Source organism: Oncorhynchus gorbuscha, linkage group LG19, assembly GCF_021184085.1.
Source record: "Oncorhynchus gorbuscha isolate QuinsamMale2020 ecotype Even-year linkage group LG19, OgorEven_v1.0, whole genome shotgun sequence".
NCBI lineage: Eukaryota > Metazoa > Chordata > Actinopteri > Salmoniformes > Salmonidae > Oncorhynchus > Oncorhynchus gorbuscha.
The window spans coordinates 11032752-11060132 of NC_060191.1; the positions used below are offsets into that span (position 1 = coordinate 11032752).

General features: G+C 43.7%; 2 protein-coding genes across 2 annotated transcripts; one reads left to right on the plus strand and one right to left on the minus strand.

The window, feature by feature from the left end:
- Positions 1 to 983: 983 nt before the first annotated feature.
- On the minus strand, positions 984 to 1951 carry LOC124004733 (telethonin-like). The gene is made up of 2 exons (XM_046313460.1): positions 1796 to 1951; positions 984 to 1572 (listed from the first exon to the last, which is right to left on the minus strand). The coding sequence occupies exons 1-2, from the start codon at positions 1945 to 1947 to the stop codon at positions 1092 to 1094; spliced, it is 633 nt and encodes a 210-aa protein (XP_046169416.1). The 5' UTR covers positions 1948 to 1951; the 3' UTR covers positions 984 to 1091.
- A 5567-nt stretch (positions 1952 to 7518) lies between these two features.
- Positions 7519 to 27352, plus strand: LOC124005711 (frizzled-6-like). The gene is made up of 8 exons (XM_046315194.1): positions 7519 to 7782; positions 9449 to 9760; positions 18588 to 18784; positions 19076 to 19484; positions 21354 to 21956; positions 24407 to 24555; positions 24728 to 25159; positions 25278 to 27352. The coding sequence occupies exons 2-8, from the start codon at positions 9575 to 9577 to the stop codon at positions 25432 to 25434; spliced, it is 2133 nt and encodes a 710-aa protein (XP_046171150.1). The 5' UTR covers positions 7519 to 7782; positions 9449 to 9574; the 3' UTR covers positions 25435 to 27352.
- The last annotated feature ends 29 nt before the right edge of the window (positions 27353 to 27381 follow it).

Sequence of the window (27381 nt, forward strand, 5' to 3'; positions counted from 1 at the left end):
ATGAAAATGTCCACAGTTTTTGGCAGCACGTATATCTGCGAGAAAACCTTTTCTCGCATGAAACTGCTGAAAACCCCGATGAGATCCAGATTGACAGATGAACATTTGCATCAGTGCTTGAGACTGGCTGTAACTAGAATGGAACCTGATATTCAACTTCTCACCAGCCAGATGCAGGCCCACAGTTCACACTGATGAACATACATAGGTAAGCTCACTTTTCTGACTTGAATGAGTCATTCTGAGCATAAACAAATATAATCATAATAAAATCTACTGGGATAAAATCCATCTTTACAACCATACTGGTAGTGAAATGTATTGTGCTGTGTAGGTGCTGTATCACTTAGTTCAGTTTCTCAACCTGCTTCTTTTGTGGTTTTTACAGGGAAGTTGATGAGAGAGAGCTGCAAACAGTGGTGTCTACAAGCCTACTGGAACCTACAAAAGGATTATAAGGAAGGAACACAAGAACTTTAAGAGACTGCTCATATGTGTCAGAGAGATTCTGCTCTGACAACTGAGCTGAACTTTTATCTGTTAAGATTGTGCATGGCACGACAGAAAGTTAATGTTCCATGGCTTTTTTTTCTATGAAGAACCCAGAGAGAGTTATTTAGTTATTATTTATTTCCTGTTTTTTCTGTGAAGAACTCAGAGAGGGTTATTTAGTTATTATTTATTTCATTAGTGTTATTATTTGTTTCCTGACTTTTTTTCTGTAAAGAACCTGGAAAGGGTTATTTGGTTATGTGTGGCTTTCTGGAAAACAATACATTTTTTAAGCTCCCCTACGATCGTCACACTTTTTCTGTTACAAACTGACACCGGCCCCCCTTCAGAGAAGGGAAAAGTTATGTGGCCCTCACAGGAAAAAAGTTTGGGGACCCCTGCCTTAAGAGGTCCTACATGAGGTTTGCCAATAAAAAACTTTCCTAGGTTGAATATACTGACCATGATATCTATGATACTGATCAAGAAAATGTTGTCAATTCACTTTATCCTTTACACATGTTAACAGCTCCCTCGATATAACTTTCACAGCCAGAATTATGTTAAAAGTCTCTTTATAAAGAAATTAATAATTCCCTTCACCTTTGCCATTTACACATTGCTGATATAATTTCCTCTGATTTGACCTCCAACGTCCTGCATTCATTCTTCCTTTTCAACACCCTGAAGGAGTGTGAAAAGTCACGTGTTGGGGATATAAGACTAGATGCCCTGAAGTTAACATGGATAGGTTGGGAGACTTTAGGCAAGTCCTTAGTGATTTCAAAAATCTCCTGTTTATCTGAACATACTCCTTTGGCGATCGTCTCAAACTCCACGATAGACTTGTACTCTGATGGAGAGGGAGATCTGTACAGGTCTTTGGGTGAGGCGGCTTTGCTGGGAGTGAAGATGGGCACACGGAGGGCATTCTTGTACGGCAGCTGGTACTCCTTCAGCATCCCACCCCTTGTGCCCATCTTGATCCTCTGACTGGGGTTTCTCTGGACCAAGAAAAGAACCACCTGTTTTTGCTTGTAGGTCTCCCTTCGCGAGGAGTCGTTTTCAAACAATGTGGTCCTGGGGTCAAGAAATAGTGTTTTTTAAAGAGCAGTTTGAAAGTGTCCTGCTGTTCTTAGACACATGATTAGTAAGACCAATATAATCTTTGTGAAAATGTGTTAATTTAGTGAATGATGATATTGAATTTGTGGCACACATTGAACATGAACAACAGCACTTGGCTGGAACAGTGATTAAAAGCTCAATTTGATTAAACTATCGATCATGCTAATGTGCATACTGTTGTTCTGGTCTCGTTTCCATCACCAAGTCCAGCCAAGTGGCCTGGTAGGACTCCTTCTTCTCCTGGTCCTTCTCCTTTACATCGCAGTGGGCATTTACCAGATACACATCCCCACTGTTTAGACTGTTAATCTTGTGTGTGTAGAGCATAGTGGAGAGAGAGGTGAGAGAGTTGACTAACTCCCTGTTAGATGTGCTAATCTATAGGCTTCTCTGGGACTTGCTTTTGGCTGGAGATGAAGGACAGTTGGTCTGTGTGTGAGGTTGTGTGTTGTACTGTGGTTCTCCAGAGCCTCTTATAATGTTAAGGTTCTATTTTTACCCTACTACATCATACCATTGCCAATGCTGTCACCGTGGTTGGCTCAGGTTGGTTGGTGTTTCAGGTTGGTTCACAGCTGTCCGGTGAGGAAGGTAACCAGTTGAAAGAGTGACTAACACCAATTTAATTTCATTGAGTTGTATTAGCATAGTATTAACCACACAACCAGGTTAAAGGTCAGTCATGCACCTCAGACTTTTCACATACCTCATAGGCTAAATGCTTCAGGATATTTCTCAAAGTAATATGACCTCTGGTACCAGAGTTGAGCACATAGTATACATTGTATTTAATCTTTCACCCAAATGTCAGAGCCAAAGTACAGGGAACATTTTGATCTTCATCTGAATGTATTTAACATTTATTCATCATTCTGAGTCCATTGTTCTTGTATCACGCGTCAACGTTTTCATCATCAGTGCATGTATTAGTGGACAGATTACCCAGGCATTCCTCAGTAAGGGTTGCCCTGTAGTTATATCGGTACAATAATTCCATGTGATGATGTAGAGGTATAGATCCTGGAAATGCTAGCATGCTATCTGGAAGTTTTGCAATAGATGGACCTCTCTTTACATTGTCCTTTAGCAATACTGATTTTGTCACTGAACAGATTGACCAGATTTGAGTAGTAAATAATATATTTAAGATATTTTCAACATCAAGGCCTTTTTAGCGATGCCATACATGCTATCTAGATAATTTTCTAAAGAAAACAGAGACTTGTACAAGTTTATGTGTGCCTTTACTGATCACCAATCATCACTTTGGACAAACAATATGTTATGCCACATTTGTCATAGACCAACTGTGGGTCTCACAAGCAAGTTGTTGTGTATAATAGTTCCTTTCTGTTAAATGGCCTTTTATTGTCCCCAGCATAAGGTGCACATGTGTAATGATCATGCTGTTTAATCAGCTTCTTGACATGCCACACCTATCAGGTGGATGGATTATCTTGGCAAAGGAGAAATGCAAGGATGTAAACAAATTTGTGCATAGACTTATACTTTTTGTAAAAGCATAGGCTTATACTTTTTGTATAATTAAATATACTTTTTGTGCATATTTTTTATTTAATCTCATGAAACATGGGACCAACACTTTACATGTTGCGTATATATTTTTGTTCAGTATACATTGATAAATCATGGCTGATGAGTCTATGAGACAGTATAACGACCTCTGATTGAGGAACATCAAGTGCCCGCTGGGGAAATTATTTGGGGTCATTCTGTAAGGTGCAGATCAACACAGCCTCAGAAACAGACACCCTGGCTGTCAACCTCGGCAGCTATTCCCCAGCCCCAGCCACTTTCTGAAGCTATGTCCCAGCCAGCCCCTGCGCTATTCCCTTTCTGTCCCACTGAAAAGGACACTATGATGAAACAGCTTCATGCCATGAGTTCAGCAGGTAGGCATGTGAGCAATGATTGATGCAGTGATGGAAGATTGAAAATGTCTCCCTGAACTGACATTCTCTGCATACAGAGCCTTGTAAAAGTATTCATCCCCCTTGGCATTTTTCCTATTTTGTTGCATTACAACCTGTCATTTAAATGGACTTTTATTTGGATTTCATGTAATGGACATAAACAAAATGGTCCACATTGGTGAAGTGAAATTTAAAAAATAACTTGTTTATGTAAAAAATAAAAAACTGCATACAGTATGTATTCACCCCTTTGCTATGAAGCCCCAAAATTAGATCTGGTGCAACCAATTACCTTCAGAAGTTACATAATTAGTTAAATAAAGTCCATCGGTGTGAAATCTAAGTGTCACATGATCTCAGTAGATCTCAGTAGACCTCTTCTGAAAGGTCCCAGAGTCTGCAACACCACTAAACAAGCGGCACCATGAAGACCAAGGAGCTCTCCAAACACGTCAGGGACAAAGTTGTTGAGAAGTTCAGATCAGGCTTGGGTTATAAAAAATATCAGAAACTTTGAACATCCCACAGAGCACCATTAAATCCATTATTAAAAGTTTTAAAGAATACGGCACCACAACAAACCTGCCAAGAGAGGACCGCCAACCAAAACTCATGGACCAGGCAAGGAGGGCATTAATCAGAGGCAACAAAGAGACCAAAGATAACCCTGAAGGAGCTGCAAAGCTCCACAGCAGAGATTGGAGTATCTGTCCATGGACAGATACTCCAATCTCTGCTGTGGAGCTTTGCAGCTCCACAGAGCTGGGTTTTACGACAGAGTGGCCATAAAAATGACATTGCTTAAAGAAATAAATAAGCAAACACATTTGGTGTTTGCCAAAAGGCATGTGGGAGACTCCCCAAACATATAGAAGAAGGTACTCTGGTCAGATTAGGCTAAAATTTTGCTTTTTGGCCATCAAGGAAAGCACTATGTTTGGTGCAAACCCAACACTTCTCATCACCCCGAGAACACTACCCCACAGTGAAGCATGGTGGTGGCAGTGTCAGGCTGTGGGGATGTTTTTCATCGGCAGGGACTGGGAAACTGGTCAGAATTGAAGGAATGATGGATGGTGCTAAATAAATGTAAATTCTTGAGGGAAAACAGTTTCAGTCTTCAGAGATTTGAGACTGGGATGGAGATTCACATTCCAGCAGGACAATGACCCTAATTATACTGCTGAAGCAACACTTGAGTGGTTTAAGGGGACACATTTAAATGTCTTGGAATGGCCTAGTCAAAGTCCAGACCTCAATCCAATTGAAAATGTGTGGTTTGTCTTGCTGTACACCAGCAGAACCCATCCAACTTGAAGGAGCTTGAGCAGTTTTGCCTTGAAGAATGGGCAAAAATTCCAGTGTCTAGATGTGCCAAGTGTATAGAGACACACCCCAAGAGACTTGCAGCTGTAATTGCTGCAAAAGGTGGCTTTACAAAGTATTGAATTTTGGGGGGTGAATAGTTGTGCACGCTCAAGTTTTCTGTTTTCTTGTGTTGTTTCTGGTTTGTTTCACAATAAAAAATATGTTGCATCTTCAAAGTGCTAGGCATGTTGTGTAAATCAAATGATACAACCCCCCAAAAATCTATTTTAATTCCAGGTTGTAAGGTAACAAAATAGGAAACATGCCAAGACTTTCGCAAGCCACTGTACCTCATACAAACTTTCCCTCTTTCCAGCATTGAAAATGTACTGTCGATGATTCAGGAACAGAACAGTCAAAGTTGATTATGTCACAATTCAGTGCCACATGCCATTGTCAGCAACAGGTGCTGCAGCTGTTATCATGCATTGCTCCAGGAAGCTACATTGGTGTCACAAAGCTTAGTACTTCAAATACATCAGCAATTCTTCAGCCCAACTTCACATGGAAAAATAAATGAACAAGCTGTCACAGGCTATGGCGTGGGTTCTTGGCATTACCCTCTAGCCGTGAGGCTGAAACTTAGTAAGCTGGTATTGGGCAATGACCTTTAACTTGGATTCATCCCAATGAGAACAGTCTGTTCTGTTGAATCCATCAGTTCCCAAGGAAAATATGTATGATGCAGAATTATCATGACACTGAAAGTAAATGAGCAAAGGTTCATTTCAAACAACAACAACAGAGCATCATGTTACTTCTGATTAAATCTAAAATATTGGTTCTGTTTCCTCGGATGTTTTTTATAACTTTATAACATATAAAATATGATTTAATCACCCTCCGGGTATGGTATCAAGACTAATTCAAGGTTGAGTAGGCTAAGTAAGAAGTGTGTCCACAAATGTACTGACATTTCTATTATATGTAAATCGTTTATAATTAGTGAAAGCCATAATGTAGTTATTTTGCTAGATACTTCACCCTATTAGCAGAAATCGTATTTTTCTAAGTAATTTTAGCTGTCGGCTGTGGCATTAGCTGTTCGGTCTGAACTGATTCAAACTGATTCACAAATCATGGGAATGTATCGTGCTAGGCCGGTGTTGCTAGGCAACCCCCCTGCACTTGCGGGGCAGGTGGACTGCTCCCTTCGTGGCTAAAGCCAATATGAGAAACTTGCCATTAAACATTTGTGCTATGAAACAACATAAATACGTGACTCTGCCCCACAACAATCATTTTCTAGATTCATGATAGTGTTGTTCGACAAAGCAAGGAAAGTAAACTTCAAAACGTTATGTTTTATTGGAATTTGCAGCTGTTGTTGGTAAGTAATGAATCTGCTAGCTTCTGACATGACTTTCTATATCTTTAAGTGTCTGATATCGCTGATTAAGACATTTCAATTAGGTCTGAATGGCGAGGAAACATGATAGGGTTGATGGACATAGACGGGGAAAACAGGACATAAAGTCCACGTCACGATCCAGTGGGATAATCAGAAGAGGGAAATGAATGTGTGATTAAGTTAAAGATGCAGTCCGGGATCTTAAGCACAACACATTTGTAACACATTGTACGAAGTGGATTCATAACATTTCATACCAATTGCAAAAATGTAACATATCTTACGAAATGAATGACAAAGTACACCATTGGATTACATAGTAAACAAAAAAATGTGTACCCGTTTTGGCTTGTGAGCACTACATTCAAAACTACTGTCTGAAATTATCCAAAAGTTCTGGAGCATCACTTTAATGCCTGATGACAAACTGAATTATTCAGCTCCATTGTTCCTACAAACCAACGTTAGTGGGCGTGGCGTATCGTTTCGCCGGAGCAAGGAGTTTGAGTAGCCAGGCATCTTTAATTCTGCACCATCGGGATGCAGTGGTCGTCCACTTATGGGTACATGATGGAGGGACAGCGTGAAAATAAGTGTTTTTCAAGTTACAAGTTTTCTAATCAATCTTTATTTTCTGAAGGCAAGTCAAGTGCTATGCTGCCAGACCCAATCCCCCCCAGTTGAGAAAAGAGGAATGGGCAGCCCCTTTGACCAAAATTAGATGGTATAGAATGCAGCCGAGATTGTATGCTATTATTGTGTTGATGACATGTGACCCCCTAAACACGACTTCAGTTACTGTAGTGCACTGCCTCTCATTTGTTTTTATAACCTGATAACCTACTATCTAGTCGCTAAGTGTCTCAACTCAATACTTCTCAACTGTATGTGTCAAGATGTTTCCAGACATCAAGATGAAGATGATGGCTAAGTCCTATGCATGACATTTAGATTTTTGTCCCCAAAATTGGCTACAATATGATACACTGTAGGCCTATGCTTCGTATAACCATTCCTGCCATCTGCTGGTGAATCCAGTCAAGTCACATAAAACAACCATGATCTGCATTTCCTTGTGTCATTTCATCTGCAGCCTTTTTATGTGAATGTTGTATCTTTAATGTTCAACTTGAATTCTCCCCTTACAGTGAAAAATATAATAATTTAAGAAAAACCATAATTTAATTGTACAAAATTGATACAGTGTTATGATGCATGTATTATCTGAGCTCGAGGACTATCCATCTTGGAATAGTACCACTATAAAATACATAATGTTTGTGGCTACACTGTCTACGCTTGATAATAGCACCTGCCTATAACAACGGCCAGTATTTCCCCAGATTGTTACTGTAATGGGTATTGTATCGAACACCGAGACAGACAGGATGTGGAGCTGAAAGAAAGAAGGCGGAGAATAGTTCAAAGTCGCTGGAAACATTGTCGCAAAATCCGAAAGGATTGCAATGGAACGATGACCTTTATTTAGAATAAACTAATAACGAAAGGGTAAGTGTAATTGTGACTTTTCTGTCCTTGTCTAAATAAATGTTACATTCGAAACTTATCGAGGCCCTTTCCAAGGCACTGAAACAGGGATATTTACTAGTCGCACTTCCCGAAGTTGGCTGCCAGACACGGGGAACAAATGGAGATTCCGAATGCCAATTTGGTAAAAACATGAAGAAAGGAACTGTATATTCCCATTCTATTCCATGTAACTGCAGTGTAATTTTCTTTGATAAACCTTTGATAACCTTTGATAATAAGGTTTATTCTGAAGTAGTTGTTTTTTACTTTAAAAATGAAAAATCTATGTTTTTTCAATAATTTGACTGGAGTGTACGTGATTTGTAACCAAGTCAAAACATTTTACTATTCAATAGCCTTTTCTCCGTGCTATTTTTGTTTGTAGCCTAATTTGGGAATCGAATATGTTTTTTGTTGGCTAAACTATTCCAAACTACTGAACATGATAGAAACAGTCACGTGGTTCGCTATATGCCAATCGATACAGTAGCAAAACATTAGATTGTTTGGTAAAATCATAATAATAACCATTAAATCAGTTTTTATTGATTTGTTTATTGTTAAAGTAATTCTCTCAACGACTCAAACATGTAAACATAAACAAAACAACCATACAAAAGTGCATAGGACTATTGCAGCAGATTAAAAAGTGAAATAAGTGATTTATGTTCTGCAGTACAGCAAATTATACACTTATTGAATGCAAACTGCATGCATTCCAGACGGTGCTTTCTGTGAATGATTACCTGTGTGAGATTAGATGGCGTGGCATGCTCCAATCAGACATTGTTACATACCAGACTTCACAGGACACTTAAAGCTTTAAGCCTGTATCAACAAGCTGATGCTGTTATTGAATTAGTCTGCAATTCAGTGTGCAATTCCACAACATAATCTATTCTCCACTGCAGAAGAGACTGGACAGATGTATTTCTCACTAGCAATAATCCACTCAGATCAATATGAATTATCTGTGTGTAACCTTTATTTAACTAGGACAAATTATTATTTACAAGTACTTTGTATCAGTTTATCAGTAAGGTGTTATAAATATTGACATTCAAGGCCCAATGCAGTGAAAAAACGTGATATCCTGTGTTTTATACATATTTCCACGCAATGAGATTGGAATAATACTGTGAAATTGTGAAAATTATGATAATGCCCTTTTAATGTAAGAGCTGTTTGAAAACACCACCTGAAATTTCAACCTGTTTTTCTGGGATGGTGCTTTTGCCTGCCTGGTGATATCAATTAGTTAATAGAACAATAAGAAAGAGTTCAAAACCTCTCTGCCAATAACAGCTAGTTTTCAGTTTTCCTTTCCCGACTGAGACCACTCCCAGACAGTCCTAGCAAATATCTTTGCTAAGAAGCTACTCATTCTTTTTGGGACCACTTTAAATGAAAACAATCACATTAAGGTACTTAATTGTAACCAGAAATGATTTGAAATTGAGAACAAAATGCTGCATTGGACCTTTAATGTTTTGGAACCAAACTCCATAATAGCCCTTCAAAACACACCAGATACATTATACTCTGTTCTTTTTTAAAGCTTGGGATTTCCAAACATGCCACCGTGCTGATGCCATGGTGGCAGATGGGAATGTTTTACCTGTCGTTACTCCTTTTGTCTCCATAGGACCCCAGCAAGCCTAGAGGAATGTAGATGAAGAGTGATTCGGCCTCCAACATAAAGTTATCCCTCCACTGAACCAAATAGGGCTGTTTATACACAAAGAGTTTAGCCTAGCAACCGGCTGCCACCATGATGATATCCAGGCTGGTCTGGGTGTGCCTGGCACTGCTAGGGGCGAGGAGCTGCCACGCCCACAGTCTATTCACTTGTGAACCCATCAAGGTGCATCGCTGCCTGGGGATGCTCTACAACATGACTTTCTTCCCCAACATGATGGAGCACTATGACCAGGACATAGCAGCCAGCAGGATGGAGGTGAGTGTTTTTCACTGTGATAAAACCCTTAGATTTCAGAAACGTCCAGAGTAGTGATGCTGGGCGGGCGGGCAGGTGAGGGCAGCGATCGGTTGAAGAACATGCATTTAGTTTTACTTGCATTTAAGAGCAGTTGGAGGCCACGGAAGGCGAGTTGTATGGCATTGAAGCTCGTCTGGAGGTTAGTTAACACAGTGTCCAAAGAAGGGCCAGAAGTATACAGAATGGCGTCATCTGCGTAGAGGTGGATCAGAGAATCACCAGCCGCAAGATCGACATCATTGATGTATACAGAGAAGAGAGTCGGCCCAAGAATTGAACCCGGTGACACCCCCACAGAGACTGCCAGAGGTCCCGACAACATGCCCTCCGATTTTGACACCCTGAACTCTATCTGAGAAGTAGTTGGTGAAGGCAGTCATTTGAGAAACCAAGGCTGCTGAGTCTGCCGATAAGAATGCGGTGATTGACAGAGTCGAAAGCCTTGGCCAGGTCGATGAATACTGCTGCACAGTATTGTCTTTTGGCAATTATAATATCGTCTTTGACCTTGAGTGTGGCTGAGGTGCACCCATGACCAGCTCTGAAACCAGATTGCATAGCAGAGAAGGTACGGTGGGATTCGAAATGGTCGGTGATCTGTTTAACTTGGCATTTGAAGACCTTAGAAAGGCAGGGTAGGATAGATATAGGTCTGTAGCAGTTTGGGTCTAGAGTGTCTCCCCCTTTGAAGAGGGGGATGACCGCGGCAGCTTTCCAATCTTTGGGGATCTCAGACGATACGAGAGGTTGAACAGGCTAGTAATAGGGGTGGCAACCATTGTGGTGGATAATTTTAGAAAGAGAGGGTCCAGATTGTTTAGCCCAGCTGATTTGTAGGGGTCCAGATTTTGCAGCTATTTCAGAACATCAGCTATCTGGATTTGTGTGAAGGAGAAATGGGGGAGGCTTGGGCAAGTTGATGTGGGGGGTGCAGAGCTGTTGACCGGGGTAGAGGTAGCCAGGTGGAAAGCAAAGCCAGCCGTATCTATAGTAATAGATGCATGCAGTACCTACTGCTGACAGACAATCTGACCAAATGGCCTGTTGGAAAGTGTGCCATAATGGGATCTAGGTATTGTTATGAAGTTGACTCTCCTGTTGCTCTTCTGTTCAGTGTTATTCGATAGGATTTTCCGGGTTGAGGACTAGCCCTTTCCTTTAGGTGTCATGCGGGTGAAAGAGGACCCAAAAGCGACTTGGCGAAAACAGAGTCTTTAATCCAGTAAAGTAAATACAATCAAAAAAACACAACTTTCACTCGAAATGACAAGGACAAACTGGAGACTCGATCTTGAACAGCAGGTGAACAGCAGGTTGCCTCGGGAAGGCACTTGAACCAGACAGACTCAGACACCTGCTCACCACGCAGCATCTGAGGAAAACACGACACGACAGGGCGATACACAAACACAGCACGGTGAATTCTAGACAAGGAACCGACAGGGCAGAAACGAATAACAAGGAGAGAAATAGGGACTCTAATCAAGGAAAAGGATCGGGAACAGGTGTGGGAAGGCTAAATGATGATTAGGGGAATAGGAACAGCTGGGAGCAGGAACGGAACGATAGAGAGAAGAGAGAGCGAGAGAGTGAGAGAGGGAGGGGGAGAGAGAGGGATAGAAAGAGGGAAAGAACCTAATAAGACCAGCAGAGGGAAACGAATAGAATGGGGAGCACAGGGACAAGACATGATAATAAATGACAAAACATGACAGTACCCCCCACTCACCGAGCGCCTCCTGGCGCACTCGAGGAGGAATCCTGGCGGCAACGGAGGAAATCATCAATGAGTGAACGGTCCAGCACGTCCCGAGACGGAACCCAACTCCTCTCCTCAGGACCGTAACCCTCCCAATCCACTAAGTATTGGTGACCCCGTCCCCGAGAACGCATGTCCATGATCTTATGTACCTTGTAAATAGGTGCGCTCTCGACAAGGACGGGAGGGGGAGGGAAGACGAACGGGAGTGCGAAGAAAGGGCTTGACACAGGAGACATGGAAGACAGGATGGACGCGACGAAGATGTCGCGGAAGAAGCAGTCGCACAGCGACAGGATTGACGACCTGGGAGACACGGAACGGACCAATGAACCGCGGAGTCAACTTACGAGAAGCTGTCGTAAGAGGAAGGTTGCGAGTGGAAAGCCACACTCTCTGGCCGCAACAATACCTTGGACTCTTAATCCTGCGTTTATTGGCGGCTCTCACAGTCTGTGCCCTGTAACGGCAAAGTGCAGACCTCACCCTCCTCCAGGTGCGCTCACAACGTTGGACAAACGCTTGAGCGGAGGGAACGCTGGACTCGGCAAGCTGGGATGAGAACAGAGGAGGCTGGTAACCCAGACTACTCTGAAACGGAGATAACCCGGTAGCAGACGAAGGAAGCGAATTGTGAGCGTATTCTGCCCAGGGGAGCTGTTCTGCCCAAGACGCAGGGTTTCTGAAAGAAAGGCTGCGTAGTATGCGACCAATCGTCTGATTGGCCCTCTCTGCTTGACCGTTAGACTGGGGATGAAACCCGGAAGAGAGACTGACGGACGCACCAATCAAACGACAGAACTCCCTCCAAAACTGTGACGTGAATTGCGGGCCTCTGTCTGAAACGGCGTCTAACGGGAGGCCATGAATTCTGAATACATTCTCGATAATGATTTGTGCCGTCTCCTTAGTGGAAGGAAGTTTAGCGAGGGGAATGAAATGTGCCGCCTTAGAGAACCTATCGACAACCGTAAGAATCACAGTCTTCCCCGCAGACAAAGGCAGACCGGTAATGAAGTCTAGGGCGATGTGAGACCATGGTCGAGAAGGAATGGGGAGCGGTCTGAGACGACCGGCAGGAGGAGAGTTACCCGACTTAGTCTGCGCGCAGTCCGAACAAGCAGCCACGAAACGGCGCGTGTCACACTCCTGAGTCGGCCACCAAAAGCGCTGGCGAATAGACGCAAGAGTGCCTCGAACACCGGGATGACCAGCTAACTTGGCAGAGTGAGCCCACTGAAGAACAGCCAGACGAGTGGAAACAGGAACGAAAAGGAGGTTACTAGGACAAGCGCGCGGCGACGCAGTGTGCGTGAGTGCTTGCTTAACCTGTCTTTCAATTCCCCAGACTGTTAACCCGACAACACGCCCATAAGGAAGAATCCCTCGGGATCAGTAGAAGCCACAGAAGAACTAAACAGACGGGATAAGGCATCAGGCTTGGTGTTCTTGCTACCCGGACGGTAAGAAATCACAAACTCGAAACGAGCGAAAAACAACGCCCAACGAGCTTGACGGGCATTAAGTCGTTTGGCAGAACGGATGTACTCAAGGTTCTTATGGTCTGTCCAAACGACAAAAGGAACGGTCGCCCCCTCCAACCACTGTCGCCATTCGCCTAGGGCTAAGCGGATGGCGAGCAGTTCACGGTTACCCACATCATAGTTGCGCTCAGATGGCGACAGGCGATGAGAAAAATAAGCGCAAGGATGAACCTTATCGTCAGACTGGAAGCGCTGGGATAGAATGGCTCCCACGCCTACCTCTGAAGCGTCAACCTCGACAATGAATTGTCTAGTGACGTCAGGAGTAACGAGGATAGGAGCGGACGTAAAACGTTCTTTTAGAAGATCAAAAGCTCCTGGGCGGAACCGGACCACTTAAAACACGTCTTGACAGAAGTAAGAGCTGTGAGAGGGGCAGCAACTTGACCGAAATTACGAATGAAACGCCGATAGAAATTAGCGAAACCTAAAAAGCGCTGCAACTCGACACGTGACCTTGGAACGGGCCAATCACTGACAGCTTGGACCTTAGCGGAATCCATCTGAATGCCTTCAGCGGAAATAACGGAACCGAGAAAAGTAACGGAGGAGACATGAAAAGAGCACTTCTCAGCCTTTACGTAGAGACAATTCTCTAAAAGGCGCTGTAGAACACGTCGAACGTGCTGAACATGAATCTCGAGTGACGGAGAAAAAATCAGGATATCGTCAAGATAGACAAAAACAAAGATGTTCAGCATGTCTCTCAGAACATCATTAACTAATGCCTGAAAAACAGCTGGCGCATTGGCGAGACCAAACGGCAGAACCCGGTACTCAAAATGCCCTAACGGAGTGTTAAACGCCGTTTTCCACTCGTCCCCCTCTCTGATGCGCACGAGATGGTAAGCGTTACGAAGGTCCAACTTAGTAAAGCACCTGGCTCCCTGCAGAATCTCGAAGGCTGATGACATAAGAGGAAGCGGATAACGATTCTTAACCGTTATGTCATTCAGCCCTCGATAATCCACGCAGGGGCGCAGAGTACCGTCCTTCTTCTTAACAAAAAAGAACCCCGCCCCGGCCGGAGAGGAAGAAGGCACTATGGTACCGGCGTCAAGAGACACAGACAAATAATCCTCGAGAGCCTTACGTTCGGGAGCCGACAGAGAGTATAGTCTACCCCGAGGAGGAGTGGTCCCCGGAAGGAGATCAATACTACAATCATACGACCGGTGAGGAGGAAGGGAGTTGGCTCGGGACCGACTGAAGACCGTGCGCAGATCATGATATTCCTCCGGCACTCCTGTCAAATCGCCAGGTTCCTCCTGAGAAGTAGGGACAGAAGAAACGGGAGGGATGGCAGACATTAAACACTTCACATGACAAGAAACGTTCCAGGATAGGATAGAATTACTAGACCAATTAATAGAAGGATTATGACATACTAGCCAGGGATGACCCAAAACAACAGGTGTAAACGGTGAACGAAAAATCAAAAAAGAAATAGTCTCACTGTGGTTACCAGATACTGTGAGGGTTAAAGGTAGTGTCTCAAATCTGATACTGGGAAGATGACTACCATCTAAGGCGAACATGGGCGTAGGCTTCTCTAACTCTCTGAAAGGAATGTCATGTTTCCGAACCCATGCTTCGTCCATGAAACAACCCTCAGCCCCAGAGTCTATCAAGGCACTACATGTAGCACCCGAACCGGTCCAGCGTAGATGGACCGACAAAGTAGTACAGGATCTTGATGGAGAGACTTGAGTAGTTGCGCTCACCTGTAGCCCTCCGCTTACAGATGAGCTCTGGCTTTTACTGGACATGAATTAACAAAATGTCCAGCAACTCCGCAATAGAGGCACAGGCGGTTGGTGATCCTCCGTTCCCTCTCCTTAGTCGAGATGCGAATCCCTCCCAGCTGCATGGGCTCAGTCTCTGAGCCAGAGGAGGGAGATGGTTGCGATGCGGAGCAGGGAAACACTGTTGATGCGAGCTCTCTTCCACGAGCCCGGTGACGAAGATCTACCCGTCGTTCTATGCGGATGGCGAGAGCAATCAAAGAGTCCACATCTGAAGGAACCTCCCGGGAGAGAATCTCATCCTTAACCACTGCGTGGAGTCCCTCCAGAAAACGAGCGAGCAGCGCCGGCTCGTTCCACTCACTAGAGGCAGCAAGAGTGCGAAACTCAATAGAATAATCCGTTATGGACCGTTCACCTTGGCATAGGGAAGCCAGGGCCCTAGAAGCCTCCCTACCAAAAACTGAACGGTCAAAAACCCGAATCATCTCCTCTTTAAAGTTCTGGTACTTGTTAGAGCAATCAGCCCTTGCCTCCCAGATAGCTGTGCCCCATTCTCGAGCCCGGCCAGTAAGGAGTGAAATGACGTAAGCAACCCGAGCTCTCTCTCTAGAGTATGTGTTGGGTTGGAGAGAGAACACAATCTCACACTGCGTGAGAAAGGAGCGGCACTCAGTGGGCTGCCCGGAGTAGCAAGGTGGGTTATTAACCCTAGGTTCTGGAGGCTCGGCAGGCCAGGAAGTAACAGGTGGCACGAGACGAAGACTCTGGAACTGTCCAGAGAGGTCGGAAACCTGAGCGGCCAGGTTCTCCACGGCATGGCGAGCAGCAGACAATTCCTGCTCGTGTCTGCCGAGCATGGCTCCTTGGATCTCGACGGCAGTGTAACGAGCGTCTGAAGTCGCTGGGTCCATTCCTTGGTCGGTTCCTTCTGTCATGCGGGTGAAAGAGGACCCAAAAGCGACTTGGCGAAAACAGAGTCTTTAATCCAGTAAAGTAAATACAATCAAAAAACACAACTTTCACTCGAAATGACGAGGACAAACTGGAGACTCGATCTTGAACAGCAGGTGAACAGCAGGTTGCCTCGGGAAGGCACTTGAACCAGACAGACTCAGACACCTGCTCACCACGCAGCATCTGAGGAAAACACGACACGACAGGGCGATACACAAACACAGCACGGTGAATTCTAGACAAGGAACCGACAGGGCAGAAACGAATAACAAGGAGAGAAATAGGGACTCTAATCAAGGAAAAGGATCGGGAACAGGTGTGGGAAGGCTAAATGATGATTAGGGGAATAGGAACAGCTGGGAGCAGGAACGGAACGATAGAGAGAAGAGAGAGCGAGAGAGTGAGAGAGGGAGGGGGAGAGAGAGGGATAGAAAGAGGGAAAGAACCTAATAAGACCAGCAGAGGGAAACGAATAGAATGGGGAGCACAGGGACAAGACATGATAATAAATGACAAAACATGACATTAGGGGCATTGTTCCTGTTATGATGTCAATGTGCCAATATTCCTCTAGTATTTGGCAGCTTAGTGGTAACACTTTCAGCACCTGTAAGGAAATAGACCTAAATAGAGTGAAAAACTAGTATATATTTTTAGTATACATTACACACTCAACTAATGCATTTTGAATTTAGGATGCCATATTGCGTAGCCAGCCCTTTCCTGCAGTCAAATGACCAAATCGCCGTCTAGTGGCCTCATGGGTGAAATGTTATTCATATTTTCATAATTTAATAATTAATTTTAAAAAATGTTTTTAACTGACAGAAATCCGGTGTTTCTATGTCAAACGGTTTTGTTATTTTTCAGTTTTCTGTGATATATATAAAGTGTAATATTGGGATGCAATATTTTTTTAAAATACATTTCAACTCTATTTCTGACATGGTACAGGTGTTTTCTTTTTCTAAAGCCCATAACCATGTGTGTGAGGTGTATATTTGTTTAAGACTACCAAGAAACACTGTGTGACCCTGATTTAGCCCACTGCAGTAAAAGGTTAATTGAGTCATTGCTATCCATAGTCAAGGGACCTTGTGTGGAAATCCACAGTAGAGGTATCAAACTTTTTGAATGAGGCTATACAGAGTCCCCAATTCCAATACACTCTAAACAGAAAAATACAAGAAACTGCAGATTGTAGACTAAAAAGAGCTCTTTGAGATGGAGTTTGGAACCTCTAAAGAAGTGAAACAAGGACTCATACAGTCGGAGGGCCAGTTCCCCAGCCCCCGTCTAGATCTGGGCTGCAGCCAGCCTGGAGCTGGGGAAACCGTCAGGGAGAGAACGTTGAATAGTGTGGTTGTTAGATTGGCCCTGTGCTGATGGGGAAATGTTGCTTATACAGTGTAAACATCGGCTGGATTCACTGCCTCCAGCAGTCATAGTTCTTTCTGCATAACTGCTTTTGTAAACTGAACAGGACTGTTTGATAATATGGTGTATCTGATCCAAACCAAGTGGCCCTTAGATTAAGATGGCAACATGATACAGTCTGTAACCTTTGAAGGATACAGTTATACTTGTTTTGGGAATGATTTGTGGCAGTCGTTTCAGATGGTATCTTAAGCTTTTGTGATATGGTCGTTACTTCGACAAGATCTGTTTATTTGGATAAACTCTGTTAAGCGTGACTCAACAATGCCAAAAATAACCATTCATGCTTTGGAAATATATGTTTTCGTACTTTGGTAGAAATAACTGTGAACTGTTTTTGTTAGAACAGAGCAGCAGCTTTAGTGTGATGGAATGGATACTGAGCAGAAGCCCAACAGTTCTGTCCATTCCAGTCAACATCCCTCTTGATTCCTGGTTTCCAAATAGTCCCAGAGTCATTTCCTGATGCCCACCCCCCTCTACTCAAATCGGTTGAAACTGAGACAGCCTGTGAAAGGAATCCTTTGTGTGGCACCATAATACAGTGCATTACAGCCTCTTATGTACTGTAGCCTTTTTAGCTTTTCCAACCAAGTCACGTGTACAGGAAAATAAAACGATTCTATTTCTGGATCTGCCCATGGCAAGGGAACTGCATGGACTGTATTGTGGCCGTGAGTGACGGTATTAACCTCACGTTGACTGACTTTTTAATTACAAACTGTTGTGATGTCTAGATGAATCTAGTTGAAATCAATATTGGTTGTTTGTATTAAAAACATGCCTGACCAGTTGTTCAGCTCCACCCTTACAGGTACAGCTACAGGAACATGGTACTAGTATTTGCTAGGGTAGAAAAATTCCGGTAACTTTCCCAGGTTTTCCCAAAATCCTGTTTGGAAGATTCCTGGAATTAGGACAGAAATCCAGAAACTACAACCAGGACTTCTGGAAAAGCTTTGAATTGAGGGAAAGATACTGGAATTTTGCAGTCCTAGTATTTCTTGAACCATAAAAATCTGAATGGATCTATGTCTATCTTTTGCTCTCTCTCTCTCTCTCTCTCTCTCTCTCTCTCTCTCTCTCTCTCTCTCTCTCTCTCTCTCTCTCTCTCTCTCTCTCTCCCTTTCTCTTTCTCCCTCTTTCTCTCTTTCTCCCTCTCCCTCTTTCTCTCTCTTTCTCCCTCTCTCTCTTTCTCCCTCTTTCTCTCTCTTTCTCCATCTCTCTCTCCCTTTCTCTCTCTCTCCCTTTCTCCCTCTTTCTCTCTCTCTCTCCCCCTCTCCCTCTTTCTCTCTCTTTCTCTTTCACTCCCCCTGTCCCCTTCCCTTCCTCTGTCTCCATAGCCCTTCATGCCGCTGGTCAACCTGCGCTGCTCTCCGGACGTACATCACTTCCTGTGTCAGGCCTTTATCCCAGCATGCACTGAGGACACCAAAGTGATCCGGCCATGTCGCGACCTGTGTGAGAAAGTGAGGTCAGACTGCAGGAAGGACATCAGCACCTTCGGCATCACCTGGCCTCCGGAGCTGCAGTGCGACAGGTAAATGTGACTGACTGAGTTGAACTCAATTCTCCAGGTCTCAGGTCAGGTTACTCATCAATGTGGGTGAGGTTTACTGAACCACAACATCTGTTACATACATAGGCGTGTTGTACTGTGCCAAGATGAAAAGGCACATGCCTGACTTTTTTCAGATGACCAAATAGTAAGCGTTTATAAACTGCTTGCTAACAGCCAGTTGACCAGTTATTACATTTATCAGCACTAAGTTTTGAAATGGTATTCATTTAGTTATGGTTTTGAATCTTTACCCTACTTTTTCTCCTCTAGGTTGGAAGATTGCCTCTACTCTCCAGATGGCTCAGTCCTGCCACCAACCAGAGTGACCACACCCAAGACCTCTCTGTCTGCCAAGAGGGACATGGGCTTCTGGTGCCCCTTTCAGCTGAAGACCCGACCCGGCCAGGGATCCACGTTCCTGGGTGCCGGGGACTGCGCTCCCCCTTGCTCCAACATGTACTTCAAGCCCCATGAAATCGAGATCGCCAAGACCTTCATCGGGGTGTGCTCCATCGTCTGCCTCTGCGCCACACTCTTCACCTTTCTCACCTTCCTCATCGACGTCAAACGCTTCCGCTACCCCGAACGGCCAATCATCTTCTACGCCGTGTGCTACAGCTTCGTGTCGCTCATCTACTTCATTGGCTTCCTGCTGGGGAACAATGCATCCTGCAACAAGGTCTGTTTATGTCTGTGTCTGAAATGGCAACCAATCCCCTGTATTGTGCACTCCTTTAGACCAGCCCCCAGAGCCCTATGGACCCTGGTCTAAAGTATTGTACTACAGTGCATTCGGAAAGTATTCAGACCACTTTTTCTACATTTCGTTACATTAGTCTTATTCAAAAATGATTTTAATTGATTTTTTCCTCATCAATCTACACACAATACCCCATAATGACGAAGCAAAAACAATTTTGCATTTTTTGGGGGGGCAAATGTATTAAAAATACAAATATCACATTTACATAAGTATTCAGACCCTTTACTCAGTACTTTGTTGAAGCACCTTTGGGAGCGATTACAGCCCCGAGTCTTCTAGAGTATGACGCTACCAGCTTGGCACATCTGTATTTGTGGAGTTTCTTCCATTGTTCTCCGCAGATCCTCTCAAGCTCTGTCAAGTTGGATGAGGTGTGTCGTTGCACTGCTATTTTCAGATCTCTCCAGAGATGTTCGACCGGGTTCAAGTCCGGATTCTGGCTAGGCCACTCACGGACATTCAGAGACTTGTCCCAAAGCCACTCCTGCATTGTCTTGGCTGTGTGCTTAGGGTCATTGTCCTGTTGGAAGGTGAACCTTTGCCCCAGTCTGAGGTCTTGAGCGCTCTGGAGCAGGTTTTCATCAAGGAACACTCTGTACTTTGTTCTGTTCATCTTTCCCCTGATCTTCACTAGTCTCCCAGTCCCTGTCACTGAAAAACATCTCCACAGAATGATCCTGCTACCAACATGCTTCACCGTAGGGATGGTGCCAGGTTTCCTCCAGATATGACGCTTGGCATTCAGGTCAAAGAGGTCAATCTTGGTTTCATCAGACCAGAGAATCTTGTTAGTCATGGTATTGGAGTCCTTTAGGTGCCTCTTGGCAAATTCCAAGCGGGCTGTCATGTGCCTTTTAGTGAGGAGTGGCGTCTGTCTGGCCACTCTACCATAAAGGCCTGATTGGTGGAGTGCTGCAGAGATGGTTGTCCTTCTGGAAGGTTCTCCCATCTCCACAGAGGAATGCTGGAGCTCTGTCAAAGTGACCATCAGTTTCTTGGTCAACTCTCTCACCAAGGCCCTTCTACCCCGATTGCTCAGTTTGGCCGTGGCCAGCCCAAGGAAGAGTCTTGGTGGTTCCAAACTTCTTCAATTTAAGAATGATGGAGACCACTGTGTTATTGGGGACATTCAATGCTGCAGAAATGTTTTGGTACCCTTCCCCAGATCTGTGTTTTCACACAATCCTGTCTCGGGAGCTCTACGGACAATTCCTTCGACCTCATGGCTTGGTTTTTGCCCTGACATGCACTGTCAACTGTGGGACCTTATATAGACAGTTCTATACCTTTCCAAATTATGTCCAATCAATTGAATTTACCACAGGTGGACTCCAATCAAGTTGTAAAAACATTCCAAGGAGGATCAATGTAAACAGGATGCACATGAGCTCAATTTCAAAAGTCTCAAAGCAAAGGGTCTGAATACTTATGTAAATAACGTATTTCCGTTTTTAATTTTTAATAAATGTGCAAAAATGTCAACATTTTTTCGCTTTGTCATTATGGGGTATTGTGTGTAGATTGAGTAAAAAAATGAATTGAGTCAATTTTAGAATATGGCTGTAACGTAACAAAATGTAGAAAAGGTGAAGTGGTATGAGTACTTTCCAAATGCACTGTATGTAAGGAATAGGGTGGCATCGGGATACAGCCCATGTCTTGTGATGTATGTCTTATGACGATATCTGAAGTCATGTAGCTATATATGGTGATGTTTTATATGTATGCCAGGTATACTTGTCATTCATCCGTTAATCTATTTATTCATTCATTCATTCATTCCAGGCGGTGCACCCGGCTGCCATGGACACGGTAGTGCTGGGCTCCCAGAGTAAAGGCTGTACGTTACTCTTCATGCTACTCTACTTCTTCTCCCTGGCCGGCATCGTCTGGTGGGTCATCCTCACCATCACCTGGTTCCTGGCCGCCGGGCCCAAGTGGAGCTGCGAGGCCATCGAGAAGAAGGCGGTGTGGTTCCACTCTGCCGCCTGGGGGATCCCCGGAACACTAACCGTCATGCTACTGGCTCTCAACAAGGTGGAGGGAGATAACATCAGCGGGGTGTGCTTCGTGGGGCTCTATGATCTGGACGCGCTGCGGTACTTTGTGCTGGCGCCACTGTGTATCGGGGTTGTGGTTGGGCTGTCTCTGCTCCTGGCTGGGATCGTGTCGCTCAACAACGTGCGTCAGGTGATCCAGCACGATGAGAGGAACCAGGAGAAGCTGAAGAAGTTTATGATCCGTATTGGGGTGTTCAGTGGTCTGTACCTGGTGCCCCTGGTCACTCTGCAGGGGTGTTATATCTATGAACAGAGCCAGCGCTCCACCTGGGAAAACACCTGGATCAATGACCGTTGCCAGGAGTACAGCATTCCCTGCTCACACAAGGTAACACACGCTCAGCACTAGAACATTTTCATAATAATTTGATATCTCTATGAATATATGCTGCTGCAAAATTAATCTAACATTAATAGATGTTAAAAATCAGTGCTCTTCTTATGCCTTCTTTCAGCCACAGTAAAATGTATGATTATATTTGGCAGATGTTTAAATGGAAATGGTATCATTAAGCAATAAGGCACGGGGGGCTGTGGTACTCTACAACATCCGTAGAGTATATCCCTATCTCACACAGGAAGCGTCGCAGGTCCAAATCCAGGCACTTGTCCTCTCCCGTCTGGACTACTGCAACTCCCTGTTGGCTGGGTTTCCCATTTGTGCCATCAACCCCCTGCAACTTATTTGGAACGCTGCAGCCCATCTGGTTTTACAACTTTCCCAAGTTCTCCCATGTCACCCCACTCCTCCGCACCCTCCACTGGCTTCCAGTTGAAGCTCGCTTTCACTACAAGACAATGGTGCTTGCCTACGGAGCACTGCCTCTCCCTACCTATGCTCAAGCCCTACACCCTAACCCGAGCACTCTGTTCTGCCACCTCTGGTCTCTTGGCCATCCCACCCCTATTGGAGGGCAGCTCCTGCTCAGCCCAGTCCAAGCTCTTCTTCTTTTTTATAATAATAAAATATTCCTGAAACAACAAAATTGCACTTGACCCCCCCACCCTCTTTCTAGCTTTGCTGATAGTGACTTTATTGAGAAAAGGTGTACTTACTGTGATATGTGGTTGTTCCACCTAGCTATCTTAAGAGGAATAATTAAGAGGAATCTCTCTATATAAGAGCATCTGCTAAATTACTCAAATGTAAATTCTCTCAACCAGCTTCACCTGGAATGTTTTTCCAACAGTCTTGAAGGAGTTCCCACATATGCTGAGCACTTGTTAGCTGCCTTTCCTTAACTCTGTGGTCCGACTCATCCTAAACCATCTCAATTTGATTGAGGTCGGGAGATTGTGAAGGCCAGGTCATCGGATGCAGCATTCCATCACTCTCCTTCTTGGTAAAATAGCCCTTACACAGCCTGGAGGTGTTGGGTCATTGTCCTGTTGAAAAACAAATTATAGTCCCACTAAGCCAAAACCAGATGGGATGGCGTATAATTGCAGAATGCTGTGGGAGCCATGCTGGTTAAGTGTGCCTTGAATTCTAAATAAATCACAGACAGTGTCACCATCAAAGCACCCCCACACCATAACACCTTCTCCTCCATGCTTTACAGTGCGAAATACACATGCGGAGATCATCCGTTCACCCTCACCGTGTCTCACAAAGACACGGCGGTTGGAACTAAAAATCTCTAATTTGGACTCCAGACCAAAGGACATATTTACACCGGTCTAATGTCCATTGCTTGTGTTTCTTGGTGTCCTTTAGTAGTGGTTTATTTGCAGCAATTCGACCATGAAGGCCTAATTCACAGGTCTCTTCTGAACAGTTGATGTTGAAATGTCTGTTACTTGAACTCTGTGAAGCATTTATTTGGGCTGCAATTTCTGAGGCTGGAACTAATGAACTTATCCTCTGCAGCAGAGGTAACTCTGGGTCTTCCATTCCTGTGGCGGTCCTCATGAGAGCCAGTTTCATCATAGCGCTTGATGGTTTTTGCGACTCATACTTGAAGAAACTTTTAAAATTCTTGACATTTTCCGTATTGACTGACCTGCATGTCTTAAAGGTATGATGGACTGTCGTTTCTCTTTGTTTATTTGAGCTGTTCTTGCCATAATAGGGCCATCTTCTGTATACCACCACTACCTTGTCACAACACAACTGATTGGCTCAAACACATTAAGAAGGAAAGACATTACACAAATGAACTTTAAACAAGGCACACCTGTTAATTGAAATGCATTCCAGGTAACTACCTCATGAAGCTGGTTGAGAAAATGCCAAGAGTGTGCAAAGCTGTCATCCAGGCAAAGGGTGGCTATTTGAAGAATCTCAAATATGAAATATATTTCAATTTTTGTTTTGGTTACATGATTCAAATCAAATGTATTTATATAGCCCTTCGTACATCAGCTGATATCTCAAAGTGCTGTACAGAAACCCAGCCTAAAACCCCAAACAGCAAGCAATGCAGGTGTAGAAGCATTATTATTATTACGTTATTTCATAGTTCTGATGTCTTCACTATTATTCTACAATGTAGAAAATAGTCCAAATAAAGACAAACCCTTGAATGTGTAGGTGTTCTAAAACCTTTGACCGGTAGTGTATATGTCTATTATTACACGGCTAATGGCTTGGCCATATACCACAAACCCCCGAGGTGTCTTATTGCTATTATAAACTGGTTACCAACGTAATTAGAACAGTAAAAAGTATTTTTATGTCATACACGTGATGTACCACAGCTTTCAGCCAATCAGCATTCAGGACTCAAACCACCCGTTTTATAATACAGTTTATAACACTGTAATGTTGTGTTTCAGACTACAGAGTCTGGTCGTCCAGACCTGTCCCTATTCCTCATTAAATACCTGATGACCTTGGTGGTTGGGATCTCAGCTGTGTTCTGGGTCAGCAGCAAGAAGACCTGCTCAGAATGGGCCTTCTTCTTCAACAGAACCAGGAAGAAAGAGTAAGGACACTTCACTAATGCCTGTCTCTCAATGGCACCCTAAGGCAAAAGTAGTGCATTATATAAGGAATAGGGTGCCATTTGGGAAGCAACTTGGGTTTTACAGTATGCAACATTTACAGATTGCAGATGATATCATTCTACTGTGTTCTAATTCTATTTATCTATCCAGCCCCATTAGTGAGAGCCGAAGAGTTCTCCAGGAGTCCTGTGAGTTCTTCCTCAAACACAACAGCCGTGTCCAGCACAAGAAGAACCACTACAACCCCGGCTCCCACAAACTCAAGGTCATCTCCAAGTCCATGGGCACCAGCACTGGTGCATCAGCCACAGGCAACCACGGCACCTCAGCAGTGGGTAACCATGAGGCCATCCGGGGTCAGGCTTCTTTCTCAGAGGCCAGGGGCTCATCTGAGGCCTCCGCCAGGGAGCAGCTGGAGAGGGGCAGCTCCACCCGTGGCTCCAGGCTGAGGGACCGGGAGAAGCAGCCCAGTGGACAGGCCATGTCTGGGGCGAGAGAGGGGGCAGAGAGACGTAGTAAAAAGGGCAGCTCCAGCAAGGTTAGCAGCCGCTCAGAGAGCTTCCACAGAGTCCCAGAGGGAAGGTAAAGACAGATACTTTCACCGTTTTGCCCAAGTACTTTCTGACCTACACATACGTACTTCAAAAGGTTTTGTCCACTCCACTGTTTACAGGTTGTTTTTTACAAACTTGTCTTGTAGGATGACTCCCCGGAGTGAACTATCAGAGACGAGACAGATGCCCAGTGGACAGCACCTGGCTTTAAGCCACTCCCACAGTGGCAGTGTGAAAGGCTCCGCCCCTCACCTGGTTCGCCAGTTACCAGAGGAGAAAAAGGACAAGGACAGCAGCTGTTGAGCCCAACCAGCAGGCTCCTATGATACTTAACACCAACAAAGATGGGTGACTCTGGTCCTCAGGGGCTGGACTGAGTGTCTGCTGGTTTTTGTTCTGTTCTTCCTTTCAGATGAGCAACTGATTTAACCTGTCATACCATACCAGATGTGTACACTCGGAACAATCAGTGATATTAGTGGATCGATTAAGTACCTGAGGGAGAATAGAGAGTTGAGAAAATCCAAAGGACAGGAGTTTTCCTTCACACCACAGAGACGGGAAGGAAGAGACTAGGTGGGCCACTAAGGTCCTAGAGAGTTCCCTTCAGTGACCGACCCAACAGGTGTAGCTACTGTACATCAGTCAGCTTGACTGGATCACTGGACACATCAAGGTGAATGAGGTTAGAGAATCATGCAGCTCTTCAGACCAACAGTTGTATTTCCCTGCTGTAAAACAGTCACTTCGGTTGACATATTGTTTATTTACTTATGAAAGCTGTACTTTTCTGAGGGTAGATTGATATGTAAAGTGTGTAGAATATACACTGGCAATATTTATGTAAACTATTTTATTTTCTATCACTGGACTAGTCTTTACACTGAGTTTAAGCGCTTGAAAATCTGAAAATCGTGAATGTTTCACCAAACAATCAGAACTTCAACGATATCTAGCTGTGGTGGTTAACTCTTTTTATTTTATTTTTGTATTCAAATGGTTAATGTCATGTATATGTAGACAATTCCATCATGAAACAATGAGAAGCAAACATAGCAGTTCTGTAGTTGCAGTAGACAGGAGGTTCTCACTACCAATGCAATCAGTATGCTACTCTACTTTTCATTCCTTTTCCATTAGTGTTTTTCAGTATATCTATAAATAGTTACATGAGCATTTTTCAATTTGCTGACTCTCCTCATTAACTTAATTTCCTGTAAATCTGAGTGGAGCATGTGTTTTTTTATACTACAGTTCCTTGAAGAATGTGCCCCATGAACTAAATAATGGTCTTCAGATAACCTACTTTTTGTCTGTCTTCCTACAGATGCTTTACATGTGTGACAGTCATTCCATGTGTGCATTCATCTCCAGTGAAATATGTGGACAAAGTAACCAGGCTTATTTCTGACTCTTGACCTTCTGTAAGTTGTTGTGGTTGGACATCTCACTACACTAGAGGAGTTAACACTTAGAGATGAACCCAGTGCAAATACTGAGTGATACTGTACAATTTGTACAGAGATCGAATGTCTTTTTTTGGAGTTTATATTTCTGTTACGCAATTATCTTTAAACCAAATATAGTAGTATGTATACCTAACATAACTGATGATCCAATATGAAAACACCAGTAGAAAAATCAGAGACGAAATCCAATCCAAAGCATGTACCTAGTTGAGTTGATCTTTTTTGACAAATGTGTGGGTTTTGTTCAGTATTTCACTTGTCATGATTCTTACCGGTAATCCATGAACTGTGTTTGACTACACATTTTTCTTGCAAGCATTTTCCCGAAAGGCCTGTTGGGAATAAGTCTTGTACACTGTATTAATAAAAACCATGTATCCATCCATACATACTCACAATCATTTGATAAGTATTTGAATCCCTCCATGCTGAATTGTTTTATTGTCTTTAATCTGACCCTGTCCTTGATCTTCATCCATATCTATTGTATATTATTATGTGTCTATCAGAAGACAAAGGTTCCAGCTAAAGGGAATGTGTTATCTTGCTTCCACTCCTTCACACATGAATAATATAACCACTACTCATCCTTGATTGCACATAGACTTGTTTAGGCTATAGATTTTTTTGTATATATATATTTTAAATTCCCTATACTTTTTTGTGAACTTTTGTAGTCTTATGTTGTATGTACTATTTGATATATATTTTGTATCAATTATATTTCCTTTTAATAAAATATTATTGAATCAAATAAAATGTAATTTGTCTCATGAATGGA